Source organism: Urocampus carinirostris, chromosome 2, assembly GCF_059441175.1.
Source record: "Urocampus carinirostris isolate Australia breed hairy pipefish chromosome 2, RoL_Ucar_1.0, whole genome shotgun sequence".
NCBI lineage: Eukaryota > Metazoa > Chordata > Actinopteri > Syngnathiformes > Syngnathidae > Urocampus > Urocampus carinirostris.
Window position 1 is genome coordinate 16,902,216 of NC_142350.1, and position 14,618 is coordinate 16,916,833.

The 14,618-nt window shown below is 40.2% G+C and overlaps 1 protein-coding gene across 1 annotated transcript in view; it reads left to right on the plus strand.

The window, feature by feature from the left end:
• csmd2 (CUB and Sushi multiple domains 2) overlaps positions 1-14,618 on the plus strand; it is a 312,145-nt gene that overhangs the window by 8,935 nt on the left and 288,592 nt on the right. Inside the window, exon 2 of the mRNA XM_088329136.1 lies at positions 9,117-9,333. Within this exon, the coding sequence (XP_088185262.1) occupies positions 9,117-9,333 (217 nt within the window). The remainder of the gene's footprint in view (positions 1-9,116; positions 9,334-14,618) is intronic.

Below are 14,618 nucleotides of genomic sequence, written 5' to 3' on the forward strand. Positions count from 1 at the left end.
CTGCTCATGTATCCTTTATCTGGTATTGATGCCGTCTGTCCTGTCCGGTTTCTGTCCCGTCTGCCTCTGGCTTCCTATTTTCCCGCGCCTGACTTTTCTGTCTTACTTATTCTGCCCTGCAATCGCCGAATCACTGGCGTTCGTGTTCACGCGCATGACTTTTCCATTTCTGTAAAATAAAGCTTGTGTGAAAATGTTACGCGTCTGGGTCCTCCGTCTGTTCTGGTTCTGACACATATATTTTGAGTTTTGGAACGCATTTGGTTAAAAAGTTTGGCAAAAAGGCTGGGAGGAAAAAATAATTAGTTATCTCAAATATTATTTGTATATGCCGATTCAAATCTAATACCTCAGTAATACATGAGGGATCATGATAATTTATGCCTGTTCGATTTTTCTCAAATCGTTAATAAAATTTGTTTTTATATGTTATTTATTAACGAACATTACACGTGAAAAGAATTGAGGCTACATTATGAAATCAAATGTATTTAGAAAAAAATAAAACATACAATTGTAGACTCATAAATACAAATGTATAATAAAAATACTGGATTTGCACATTTTCTGGATTTGCTAGTGGGCATTGGAAAACGTCACCAGTTTCACAAACTGGACAGGGGTCGGTAATCCACCAAATCGATTTCACCAACAGCCATTAAACTTGAAGAGACGTAGCCTGGTCTCTGTTTTTAGTCTTTTTTTTAAGATTTTGTTACAAAAGACAGGCTACCCGGCACAGGGCCCCTGGCATCCAGTGCTCCTCTCCCCCTCTCGTGCAGTCTGCCTTGCCGGCTCCCCGAGCAAACCGCACTCGGCAGCTTCCGGCACCGTAGGACCCAGAGAACTGATACATGGCTGAAGCCAGGGTCTGACAAAGCACCTCTCCTCCACTCGAATCCTCACAAATAAAGTTGAAAATGTCCCCCCAAAAGCCCATGGTTCGTAGGGCCAGGGTTCAGATCCAGCTACCGATTCCTCGTCCAGAGTTTGCATGTTCTCTCCGTGCCTGCGTAGGTTTCTTTGGAGCACTCTCATTTTCTCTCATATCCGAAAGACATGCTTGGTAGTTCAATTGGCGGTTCCAATTTGTCCATAGGTATGAATGACGTGTGAATGATTGTGTGTCTCTGTGTGCCATACCACGGGCTGGTTACCAGTTCAGGGTATCCTTGCCGATTGTCTAAATAAACCCCTGTGACCCTAATGAGGATAAGCCGGTTCGTTCGTGAAAGACGCATTACTAGTTCCGACTAGGGCTGAGGGTCTATGTGTCAAATGCACTGCCCACCACTGAAAAGTGGTTGTCCAAACTTCAAAATGTAGGCTTTTTTCATTTTAAGATGCTTCCTTTTGCATTTTTTTTTATTCCTCATCCTATTACCGCCCCGGTGATGGTACAACATGTGAGGAGAGCACAAATGAGGCGCTAATTGACTCTCACTTTTAAACGAGGGTGTCGAAGCAAACGACGGCTTTTCGGAAATCCCATCACGGATGCGCATTTTGCGGCGTGCCGCGTCGAGGCGGACTGCTGCCGTCGTGAATAATTCAAAGGCGGGATCTGCCTGGGTATGTGCCGGTCCTGCGTTTTGGTGTTGTTGCCACGGCAACAGCTTGCATATTCAATAGATAGGGTAAGCGTTAATAGGGCTTCTTAAACTCTACTGTGCTGCTTTGTCTTGAATTATTTCTTCTTTACAAAGATATTTACATTTTTTTTAAGTGAGGAAAACACTGCTACTGAAACATGGGACTTGGAGAAAAGGGGGGCTTGAGTACCGGGGGCTGAGGGCTTAAAGCATAAACCAGCTTTGATCATGAATAGGGGGTGCCTTTCCTTCAGCACTTGGGCTGCTGCTTCTTTGCAGAATAAACACATCTGCCTTAAAGGGGGATGATGAGAAGATATATGCGAGAGTCCTCATTGAGCACGCTGACACGTTGACTACAATCGACTGACATAAAAGTCGTCTGAAGTGGGGGAGGGTCCTTACTTTAGTGCAATTTTTTTAGTTATAAGTAAGTGTCTATTAAGTCTGAGTCACGTTTCAGTTAAACAAGGCTGAGTCTAGTACACAATTGAGTTCTGTAGTGAAAAATAATTTGGCAGAACATGTTTATATATATATATATATATATATATATATATATATATATATATATATATTATATATATATATTGTCTAGCTTTAGCATACAAATTAGTCTATGCTCATTTTGAATAAAAACACATTAATAGATAAGTAATACTTTATCATCGAAAAAATATATGCAACGGGAAATAAACTACAGGATGTCACGGGTGCCCTTCGCCCTAAATTGGCCCCGCCCCTTTGGCGCCAGCTGTGGCTCGTTGCCTGATTGGTTTCCTTCCTATTTAAGCTCAGTGCTCTCACTCACCCTTTGTCAGTCCGTCAACAAACCCCTGCACCCGCAAGACGTGTGTTTTGACTCTGTCCGGTATCCTGCGTGTGTATCCTGTCCGTTATTGGTCCCGTCTATCTCGTACTGTTTGATATCTGACTCCAGTATCCAGTGTCTGGTATCAATTCCGTCTGTCTCGTCCTGTGTGATATCGACTCCAGTCTCTGGTATCGGGTATCGTTCCCGTCCATCTAGTTCTGTTTGATATCGGACTCCAGTTTCCAGTGTCTGATATCGATTCAGTCTGTCTCGTCCTGTCTGATAACTTGCTACAATCTTCAGTATCGGCTAGCGTTCCCGTCTAGCCCGGATAAGACTGTGCGGTACCCCATACTCCTAAAGCACCCCCCACGGGGCCTCCCAAGGAACACGGTCAAATGCCTTCTCCAAGTCCACAAAACACATATAGATCAGATCAAATTTCAATGTCCAATGCACCCTAAAGGAGCCTGCAAAAGCTGAAATATTGTAATAAGTTAGTAGGTAGTCAATATTGAGTAGAGTACCGTCAAACCCTTCAATTTTTTAGTTATTTATTATATCAATATTTTTGGCAAAAACATTTACTAATTCCTCTCTAGAGGGGCACAATAAATGTTTCCGGATACCACTGTGGTGTTTTGTATTTAGTGTGCACACATCATTGAAAAGGGCACACTTAAAGAATTCAGCGACCCAGAGCCAACATTTTCAAACATGTTTGTGTCGTGCCATTTTCATTGATCACAGTTGAAAATACTATTTCATGCATCCCAAAAGGGCTGTATGGAACTTTTGTACTTGCGACCGCCATCTCTTGGATTGTATCATCATTACAGCCTCTGTCAGCTACTTTATGAGTATGTGCATTTCTAGAATAAATGATTCTATGTTAATCTCTTTTGGGGTTTGGTTTAGCATTTGGAGTCTACTTGAAGAAGGCTTGTTCTTACTTTACCCATTTTATTGCCATAATTACAATAGAAACAAAGAAGAACCTGCGACTATGAGAATGAAGTCATTCTCCGCTACTCACACATATCCCCCTTCATCTTGACCCATTTATAGCCCTACCACCCTGAGAATGCCTGTACTTGGGAAGCTAAGCAGGGTCGGGCCTGTTTAGTATGTGGATGGGAGGTGCAGTAAATAGTGATTTAGTACATGCTCTACTGGGACAGCACTGACTGTACCCCCTGGTACATTTGGCGAAAATGAATTTCGCTAAGAGGACCAAAAAAATTAAATATTAAAATAAACAAATGATGTGCTCCATCCTGACTAACTTGGCTCAAAGTAAGGCTCGGTGGGGGGGTGTAAGGGCTCTTTGAACTGACCTAGGCATAGGTAACACATACTTAAATAGAAAATATTCCACTTTTAACTTTTTAAGGACACCTCGAATGATGCACGGCGCCATTGAGTAAAATATTACTGTTGAAATGTTAGTGGTATCTTTTGTTGTTATCAGTAGTTACTCCGGTATCAAATATTGTTCCCTAGAGACCAGCCTGAATATAGTAAGGTAAAAAAAATGGTTCTGTCAAAGACTAAGAATAGTCTGCTGTTGTGAATAAATTGCAGCTGTTCCGCTGTAACCGGCGTGCAGATTATGGCTGGCCGACACCGTGCCGGACTCCATAAGAGATTGTTGGGCCGAGTGACAAATGAGGCGTCTTTATTTGGCAGCCTAATGGACGAGCGTAGGCCGGGCCGGGCCGAACGTTACCTGCCTGACTGCTTTGTGCCCGTTAAATTTAGTGGCCAGATAAACGGCTCTTTTTTGTCGGTCTTCCAATTTGCTTCGGTGACTCTTATAAAGACATTTCTACTTTCTGATGCTTGCTTGGAAAGTCGTTCTCTGTTCTCATGTCTTCTAGTTCCATACTTGTGACTCTGCCTTGCAACGATTAGAGTCAAGTCAATTCATGTTTATTTGTATAATCCTGAATCACCGCCTCAGAATTCACGACTCCATTTTTAATCCCTAAGGCAATGAAGACACAATTTTTAAAATGCAGTCTAAAAGTTCAAAAAACTAAGTAAAAAAAATCCCTCGAAGTAAATTGTTTTCAGCATTAATACTTGACCTTTTTTGTTGTCTGGATCAGCAGAAATTACTTACGAAACAAAACGTGATTTTGCTATTATAAATAACTTTTTTTCTCTTCACTGCATTTAAGATCAAGTCAAAAATGTGATTAAGCTAAATCCATTCATTCATCCATTATCTGCACCGCTTATCCTCAGTACGTTCGCGGGGGTGCTTGAGCCCATCCAAGCTATCTTTGGGCGATGGGCAGGGGACACCTTGAACTGGTTGTCAGCGAATTACAGGGCACATAGGGACACACAACTCATTCGCGTATTCACTCCTAGGGACAATTTGGACCGGTCAATTAACCTTAGATGCATGTTTTTGGAATGTGGGAGGAAACCGGAGTGCCCGGAGGAAACCCACGCAAGCACGGGGAGAACATGCAAACTCAGCACGGGAGGATTCGATCTCAGAGGGGTCGGTGCAGTGTCTGCCTTCATTTGGACCCTGTACCGGTCCGTCGTGGTGAAGAGGGAGCTAAGCTGGAGGCAAAGCTCATAATCTACCGGTCGATCTAAGTTCCCACCCTCACCTATGGTCATGAACTTTGGGTTATGACCGAAAGAACAAGATCAAGTGGTCGAAATGGGTTTCCTCCGCAGGGTGTCTAGGTTTTCCCTTAGAGATAAGGTGAGAAGCTCAGTCATCCGGGAGGGACTCTGTGTGGAGCTACTGCTCCTCCGCATTGAGAGGAGCCAGTTGAGGTGGCTCGGGTATCTGATAAGGATGCCTCCTGGACGCCTCCCTCAGATGGGGTTCCGGGCATGTCCCAAAGGCAGGAGGCCCCGAGGGCGACCCAGGACACGCTGGAGAGACTATGTCTCTAGGCTGGCTTGGGAACGCTTCGGGATCCCGTGGGATGAGCTGGAGGAGGTGGCTGGGGATTGGGACGTCTGGGCTTCCTTTTTAAGGCTGCTGCGGAAGATAATGGATGGGTGGCATGATTAATTCATTGTAAAATAAGAAAGAAAATGAACTAATTTTACATTTGCATATCTCTTTCCTTGTTTATTTCGGTGTTTTTTTTTTCTGAACTTTTACTGAAATGATCTCTTTTTTGATTTGAGGAAATGTCCAGAAAGCAAAAAAATAATACGGCTATATTGTAGTAGACCAAAAACAATAATCAAATGATTGGAATGGTCCAACATGCCAGTGACATCATTGCATATAAAAAAAAAGAATAAATTCGATAACAAAATAGGAAAACTGTTCCAAAAAATACAAAAATGGTTCTAACTAGCCCACATTTGACAAAAAATAAATAAATAAATAAATAAATAACAAACTAACTAAATAAATGAATAAATACATAAATACATAAATAAATACATCTTAAACATCTCCTGTCCCCACAAAGAGAACCCCTTCCCATTTGACAACTTTCTGTAGGTATTGTAAACATGAAATAAGAAAAAAGAAAGTGAACATTCTTATTCAAAACAGACCTATAACTTTGAGTGTTTTTTATTCTCAATGGAAATAAACTATACAAATATCAATGAAACAAGTAGTTGGTGAGTTAAGTTTGCTCATTTTTTGGTCATTTTTCCATTTAACTTATTTCAAAGGGACAAGATCAAGATAGCACTGTTTTATTAATTTATGTTTTCTCAATCGCATATTAAAGTTGTTTGTTTTGAATTTTTTGTAACCTTGTATTTGGACATAGTGGAAAAAAATAGAATAAATCAATGAAATTAGTCGCGTGTAATCTTGATCCTTTGCAAAAGTGAATGACAAACATATTGCAAATGTTGTCATGGAAAATATATTACTACTTTGCATGGACAAAACTGTATGTGAAAAGTGTTAATGAATCATAACACAGACATTGCAGTACAGTTACCATATCTCCTATCGTCGTCCATTGTCCTTATCGTACTTGAACAGACTTCAAAGATTCACATCACGTGCGACTTTAAGTACGCCCAAAAATACGTTTTTGTTTGTTTCCCAAACTCATTTACTCTGGAAATCCATCTCCAGTGTTGACCTTCACCCAGCCTTCACTTGCATCCCATCCTTTTTTTTTTCTTTTACGGCCATTATATGTGTCTCCTGGATTGAAGTCCTCTAAATCCCACGATTCCGACACCTTCCGTAAACACATTCCCCTCCGCAGCTTCTCTCCTTCAATGCCTCTCCTTCAAGACGGAGGTTGTAAATTCGTCAACTGGCCGCCCTCCGCCGAGCAAACATGATCACTCTTCCCACACATTCTGGTATGTAATGAACATACATGAAAGGTCGCAGAGTTTTCCCTATGACGAGTTGCTCTGCCATTCGGGGAACAAAGATTTTGCAACAACTAGTCAATAACAGTACTTAAAATGTAACCCAGTCCCCAAAAAGAACACCAGATTTATTCACCAACAATGGAAACATTTTTTTCATGGCATTGAAAGTTAGCTCGTTTATTTAAACAGTTGAACGAAAGCAGATTTACACTGGAACCAACTCAGCGCTATACAAAATAAAGACTTCCCTCTAGTGGCCATAAAGAGCATTATTTATGCCTTTATTTAAAACATCATGACATTTGATAGAAATGACCGAGAGACAGTTTATTCCCATTTAACCGTGTACTCATTCATCAATCCAAATTATCAACACGTTGTTTTGTTGCAGCTTTACTATTCAGCAATTCGTTCCGACGTAACTTTCAATGACATATTCTGAGGGCTTACTGCAAGCGGTACGCTTCCCCTTTAAATGTGCATTGAGGGGCGATGGTGTAGGTCAGCATCTCCCCCAGGCGATTCATTTCATAATGCACCGCAGGTGAAGTTTCAATTATTCATCCGTGCCCTGAGTGCCATTTCTTTTCATCAAAGACGCTCGACTTTCCAAGCAAGCGAACGTCTCGTAAGGAATTAAGGGATTAAGTATGTTTTCCAATGAACAATTTTACCAAAAAAGTAATCAAACCAAAAACAAGGAGTGGTTTGAACTGTCAGTTTTAAAAATACATGATTTTGAATAAATGAATCCATCCATCCATCCATTATCTGCACTGCTTATCCTCAGTAGGGTCTGGGGTGCTGGAGCTTATCCCAGCCATCTTCAGGCAGTGGGCAGGGGACACCTTGAACTGGTTGCCAGCCAATCACTGGGCACACGAAGACAGTCAACTAATTTCGCTCATTCACACATAGGGACAATTTACACTGGCCAATTAACCTGACACACATGTTTTTGGAAATGTGGGAGGAAACCAGCATCTTCTGGTGGTTATAAAAAACAATGTTGGTTTAAATAATAAGCAAAAACACATGAACTGTATAAACATATTTTCTTAAAAATTTGCATTTATTTTACATACATACCATGGGGCACACCTACATTTTACACGACAAGTTGGAGTGATCAAGTAATGCTGATAAAAACAATAGGTGGTACAGTATCAGGAAAGATTTAGCTTTTTATGAAAACTGGCTGCTGCCAAGGACAATATAGGAGCGTAAATCCCTCCAAAAAAGCCCATATGAATATGGCTAAAGACGGGTGAGTGCTTGTACCACCCCTATTTCAAGGTGCATGTACTCATTTTCCGTCCATTTTCCGATTGCTCTGCCCAATACGATCCAGAAAACAAATCTTGATCTCTTTCAATCCCATCAGTTTCACATTATACTAACTCATTCACTGATAGCCTACTTAAACAAAGAAAAAAAAAAACAGGGGAAGACATTTATACCCGTCAATAGCACTGAATGTCTGTGTTCTCTAAAAGGTTCTGACGGCAAGTGCATTCACCTTCAGATCACAGATCGTCATTCGCATCCAAATCTCTTACTGACGAGCTACACGGGGTCCACCGCCTAATCTGACCCCATTAGATCTTCCATCAGGGTGCCCGTATGAGCAATTGATCGGTCTGATGGAGGCCCGTAATGAAGGGAGCTTACCCGCCTAACCGAGTGTATAAAAATAAGGCGGAGGTGGATGTGGAGGTTCGACGCGGATATTAGTATTGACCCGATGCTAATGGGAGGCTAGCAACCGACTCGTCAGGTCTATTTGCAAGCGTTAATGAAAAAACAGGCTGCGATTGATTGCTTTCTTCTTTTTAGTTTTTCAGTTAATGAGAGACGGTTAAATGAAGATGAGTATGAGTAATGTCATGACTCTTTGCAAGTGATAACTAAGCGAAAATTGGTTATTGTTATTCATGCTAATAAAACAGCTTTCCCGATTAAATGGTTGGAACTATTTTGATCTTGTCCCACCCATAGCAAAACCTGTACCTAAATTTATATTGTATTATGTTCTATATATATATATATATATATATATATATATATATATATATATATATATATATGGTAAGCTGCTGCCCCCTTGCATGGCTATAAAACATATTCAGCTCATTACTGGAAGAATGCAAAGATACTGACCATTGTTTTTGTCCAAAGATAAAATTGTGCAATTTACTGTGGCACACTAGACAGTGCTTCGTGGCACAATAGTGTCCACACCGATTGAAACACACAGCTTTAGAAAACAATGCTTTGGTTTTCTCCCATTGCAACGGAAACAACTTTACTTTTCAGGACCGACTTTGTATTGCACTACTGCACTATGCTAATGATTTTTTTTTTGTTTGCAGCTCAGAACTGCAGCTACATCCTACACAATCCTAACGGGACGATAGAGAGTCCGGGCTACCCTTATGGTTACCCCAACTACGCCAACTGCACGTGGGTGATCTTGGCAGCTGAGCACAACCGGATACAGTTGGTGTTCCAAGGATTTGCCCTGGAAGAAGACTTCGACATTTTGTCCGTTTATGATGGACCGTCCAGTCCCGGGAACCTGCGAACAAGGTAGCTACCATGCGGTTATAACTGTCACTTGCATTTGAAGTTAATGGAAGGGTGTGAGGTAGTATAATTACCTGTTGGAATGAATAAACTACTATAAATTCTAAACGATAGAGTTTACCCGATTAAAAGGAGCATGTTCAAATTTAAGAACAGATCTCAATTTTGTCTTTGTACAAACCGCACTGGATTTTATGACAGGCCGTTCAGTCCCGGGAACCCGTAGAGAAGGTAGCTACCATGAGGTTATACTTTACCAACGTGCATTCAAAGTCAATGAAAGAAGATAATGGTTGACAATTTTAGTGGGTTGTGGTAGTGTCATAGCCCTCCGAATCAAAAGTGGCTGGGACTGCCACATTGTCTTTCGGAAACAGCCATGTTTGGGAAGAATGCAATGAAGCTCCCATTGCAGTCCCACAGGCTGTGCTAAATGCAGGAAGAGACCAAGCTTTCCCTTAAGCAAAAAGCAGAAGCTGACCATTCAGTGAGGGATCCCAAGGGCAAGGTCCCAACCGGCAGAAAGTGGAGCGTACAATCTGAGGTTGACCAAGCTGTGAGCAGGCTCCAGCAGAAAGAGACCATAGGCAGAGTCCAGGCAGAAATAGCGGGCCTGGGGTTGGGGTAAGCACGACGGATTTGGTCCAAAGCTAACCACAAGGAGAGGAGGAAGATGGTGGTGGCAGATGCATCAAGGATAGAAGAGGAGCGCTACAACAAGTTGATGTCACAAAGCCGACACTACGCTTGAAAACTGGTGGGGGAGTTGTCCACTAGAAAATCAGTTGGTCCGACCGGTGGAAGATGACGCAGGCAGGAATCCGTTTCCTCATTAATGCAATGTATGACACACTTCCTTGCGCACTCTACAATGCTTACAACGCAGGCATATCTTGTCACACTCCAAGATCACACTCTCCAAGGGGCGCTACAAAAGGCGACATGATCAGGTTCTGGGGAAAGTGGCTGAAGTACTGGAGGAGCGTCAACGGGGCAGCGATAAATTACGATCAGGGAGCCACATAAACTTTGTCAAGGGTAGGTATGTTGGGGTATGGGGGGTGGTCAAAGAAGCACCAGGTTGAAAGAGACACAAAGGCATTTCTACCCTGACTAGGAGTGAAAGAAAGACCTGGCAGAGAAAAGCCAAGAAGAGCAGCTTATGGCTCTGGTTGAGAAGTAAGAACAGGAGCTGGGAAAAGAACACCTCAGCCTCGAAAACAGCTGCAAAGTGGTGGGGTGGACATCTATCAGCTGCAGTGGATGCCAGGGCTGCTCCGTCACCAGGAGATGTTTTAGTGATTAAATGAGCAAAACGTTGAGGATTGGTGGTTCCTCACTAAAGACCATGCAGCTAATGGTATTGGAGGAGGTTCCGACCACAGAGTGCACCTGATGAAAAGATGGATGCTCAAATGTAAGATTTAAACTAAATTGTTTTCGTACACAAGGGGAATTTGCAACTGCGCCTTTAACTGCAGAACACAAGTTGCCCCGTGCTAGCGCCTACTTGAAACTGTATTCAGCTCTACAGCAGTTTATGTCATGTGATTCCTGATCCTGATCAAGACGGCGATTAGAAGAGAACCAAATAACCCCTACATTTCTTGACAACAGCCCCAGGCCAATAATATTGTGGAGAATAATGCCAGATCGCAACACAGACATATTTTTTTTTTTACTGTTGTCATTGGTGGTTGCTGTGGTAATGGACACGATTGCATTATCTTGTCATTTTTCCTTAAAGATTCAAGGAAACAAATATGACCTGACAATGACTCTGACTGCTCTTCAATTCAGATGAATACATTGAGGACTTGATGTGTGGGTGAAAACGTTGAAATATCGTGATTATGTCGTGACAGTGTTTTTCAACTGTTGGATAGGGACCCAGCCTGGGTCACCGAACTTTTTTTGGGGATCGTGGGCCTTTATATTGTCAAAAGAATGCTAAGAAGATGAAAACCAACTGAGGGTGAAATACACTTCCTAACAGTAAATTGTGATATGCCCCGTTCGATCTCTTCTCCCTGTTTAGTCAATCAGATTGTAAAAAAAAAAAGAAGAAATCGCACAGTGTTTCAAACTGCAGTGTATGTAATGTAGCAAAAAAGTCTCAAGTTGTAGTCCATCATTTACATTAATGACATTTTGAAATTAATAAGCAATAAAAGCGAGCATTTTGCTCTAATAAAGAATCTTAACTTTTTTTTGCAAAAACACTTATCATTGATTCTAGAAACATTCTTTTGTTTACCTGCTTTAAAAATCGTATTTAAAACTACTTGGACTGCCCATGTGAAAAGAATACAAAATATACGAAAAGACAGACCAATCCATCTTGCTGCTAAATGCGAGGGTCGGCAGGTTCCCATTTGAAACCTCATTACGCCCACAAGTTGGATATCTGACAAGCCCTGTGCCGCATTACCTGAGTTTTATTCATATTAGCTGTGATTTGAAGATTCACACACAGACTCGCCAATCACTAGCATGCTAATGATATTTTAGGTGCTATTTACTGCAGATCTGTCAGCTCATCATGCTAATAAGATCTTTAATTATGGTCACTTACTTTTCCTGATTTATCGAGGCTGTTTTGATGATTTGTTTTGTCCAAAAGGTTTCTTGATTTTTGACTTTTTTACCAAAATACAGATGCTAACTCCAACTTAACCTGATTCCATGAGTATTTTTTGGAATGCCATATTTTTATTGTTTTGAACTTTACAAGAAAGACAATCCATAAAAAACAAAGAAAATAAAAAACCTTGTTTTGATTTCTGATTTTCCATTTTAGTTTTCTTTTCTTTTTTTTTCCTTTTTCCCTTTTAAAAAGAAACAGGGGAACAAATTGCAAAATAAAATAACAACACACGATATATATTTGTTTTTTATGGCATATTTTTTAAATTAAATTATTTGAATAACAATGAAAAATATATAGAATACGAAAATGATATTTACGAGTAAAACTAACAAAAACTGTTTTCTCATATTATATTTACTTGAAAAATAAGAGATGGGATTAACATAAAATACATAATATTTATAGTCTTTATAATTTTTAACATAGTCTATAATAACAATAATCCTAATTATCCCAAATTACTATTCTTATTTTCAATTGTTGCAGGTGGATGCAGCATAAAAATTAAATTGAAAGGCTCTATCTGAAAATTCAGTATTTTGTGGAACAGTTTTCATAAATAAGGCGCAAAGGACTATAGCACATGAAACAGTTGCATTTTTTTTCTTAAAAAATCACAAAATAATGCAAACTAATTCATCGAACATACAATATAATGATGAAATATTGTATGTTTTATTTTCGCAGTGCACTCATCTTTTCATCCATCCCTCCGACCTGATCGGTTCCACGTAATCCGAGCCATCTGGAAAAAATGATCCTTTCGCTTCTAACAGTGTTTCTGTTCCCAGTGAATCCCAGTGTCAATATTTAGCCTGCTCGCACTCAGAGCCTCTGTTGGTTTTTTTGGCTAGCGCTACAGGAACTCAGAATTTGAGGAGAAATACATTTTGGATTTGTTTCATGCTGTTTTCCTTCACACTCTTCGGTTTTGTTGTGCATCTCTAGTGGGATTACGTTGTCTGCAGTCTCGGTCTTTAAAAGGCGGGTTTGCCGCCTTTTTGGGGGACATTGCATATGTAGTAAGTCCCTTGCCTGCCTGCTGCTCTTCCTTCTAGCATGGACTAGCATTATAGCATATGGCTCATGCTGGTGCTTAAAATGCTTGAAAATCCTTGAACTTTAATGTCCTGTTTTTAAGTATTGAAGTTCAAAACAATGTCACAGACATTTGAGTTACATACAAACATATTTATTAAAGAAAAGCAAGCCCGTTATAGACAAGGTAAAGCACTCTTAGATTGGCATGCAAATGAATCCAACGGACTGAAGCTTGAGCGCCCTTCTTTTACCGTTTCATGGATTCCGATTGGAGGATAGAATAAACCACGTGCACGTAAGAGTATTCTGATTGGACAATTTATTTGTTTACATTGTGTGATATACACTGCTGGCAACTAAAGGGCACTCTAACCTAACAATAAGCATGGAAAGAGAGTACACTATTTCACCAGGAGGCAAACTAACATAACAATATACCTGAAGGCTGTGCCTTTTTTAACAAATTCCTTTGTCAAAAACAGAATAATTCATGTGATACATCACTGCAGTTCATTGTTTAATAACGGATAGGGAGTCTTCTGAGAAATTTGGCAGTGGCTTGTTGTAGCTTTATGTGATGGGTTAGCAAAAGGAGTTGTGTGCACCATATTGGCTCATTGTTTGATAACAGATAGGGAGCTTACCAGTGGTCTCCAAAATGTAGCTTTTCAATTGGAGACACATCCCTTGGTGCCTAATAACTTATTTATTTGAAAACAACTCGGAAATGTGACTACATACTTATTGAGTATACTATAAATATATAAACGTATAAAGATATAAGAGTAAACGTATGTATTGGGTAAAAGAGTATAGAATAAAGTATAAAAGGAACATTTAAATCATAATTTCCCTCACAAAAGGTGCTTGTATTTTTGTAAAATGCTTGAAAATTCTTGAAATTGTCGCCATGTTTCCGATAAAGTCTGCGTAAAGATAAGGACAACTCTGCTCTTTGTTGGTTTCGCTTTGCTATTGCATTTCTTCTTCACTCGTGGTTAACGGCAGCATACATTAGTTTGTATACGATAGTCCTATGAAGCGTCATCGGCCTCATGAGGATAAATACACCTAAACAAGCACTATGAAATGTGTATTATTGCAAGTATTATATCAATTATGGATATTTAGTATGGGCTATGCATACAAGTTAAGGTTGGTTTCCTAGTGATAAATAGTAATGGGAAGAGGTTCCCTCAATTGAAAATATAAGCTACACATTACCGTCATTTTACCTCACTATATAAATAGTGATTTGTCTCAAAAAATATGTACATGGATCCAAAAATATATTCGCAATTTAGTCAAGATCCTAAAAACAAATGCATAGATAAATGCAAGAACAACATTTAAAAAAACCTGTGTGAACCACAGATATATTTGTGGGTCTATAAAATGCATGATTAACGGTGGATTTCCTCTTTTATTGGCACTGGATACATTGAAAAAGAATGGTTTTCAAAGTCCATAAAAAGTTTTGGAATTTGGCCGTGAAAACTTACGAACAAACTTTGCAGTCTTTAGCGTTTTTAAAGGGGCAACAGAAAATGTGGCTGCTATAACCCTGGAGAACCCACAGGGTCATCATTTTCCAAAG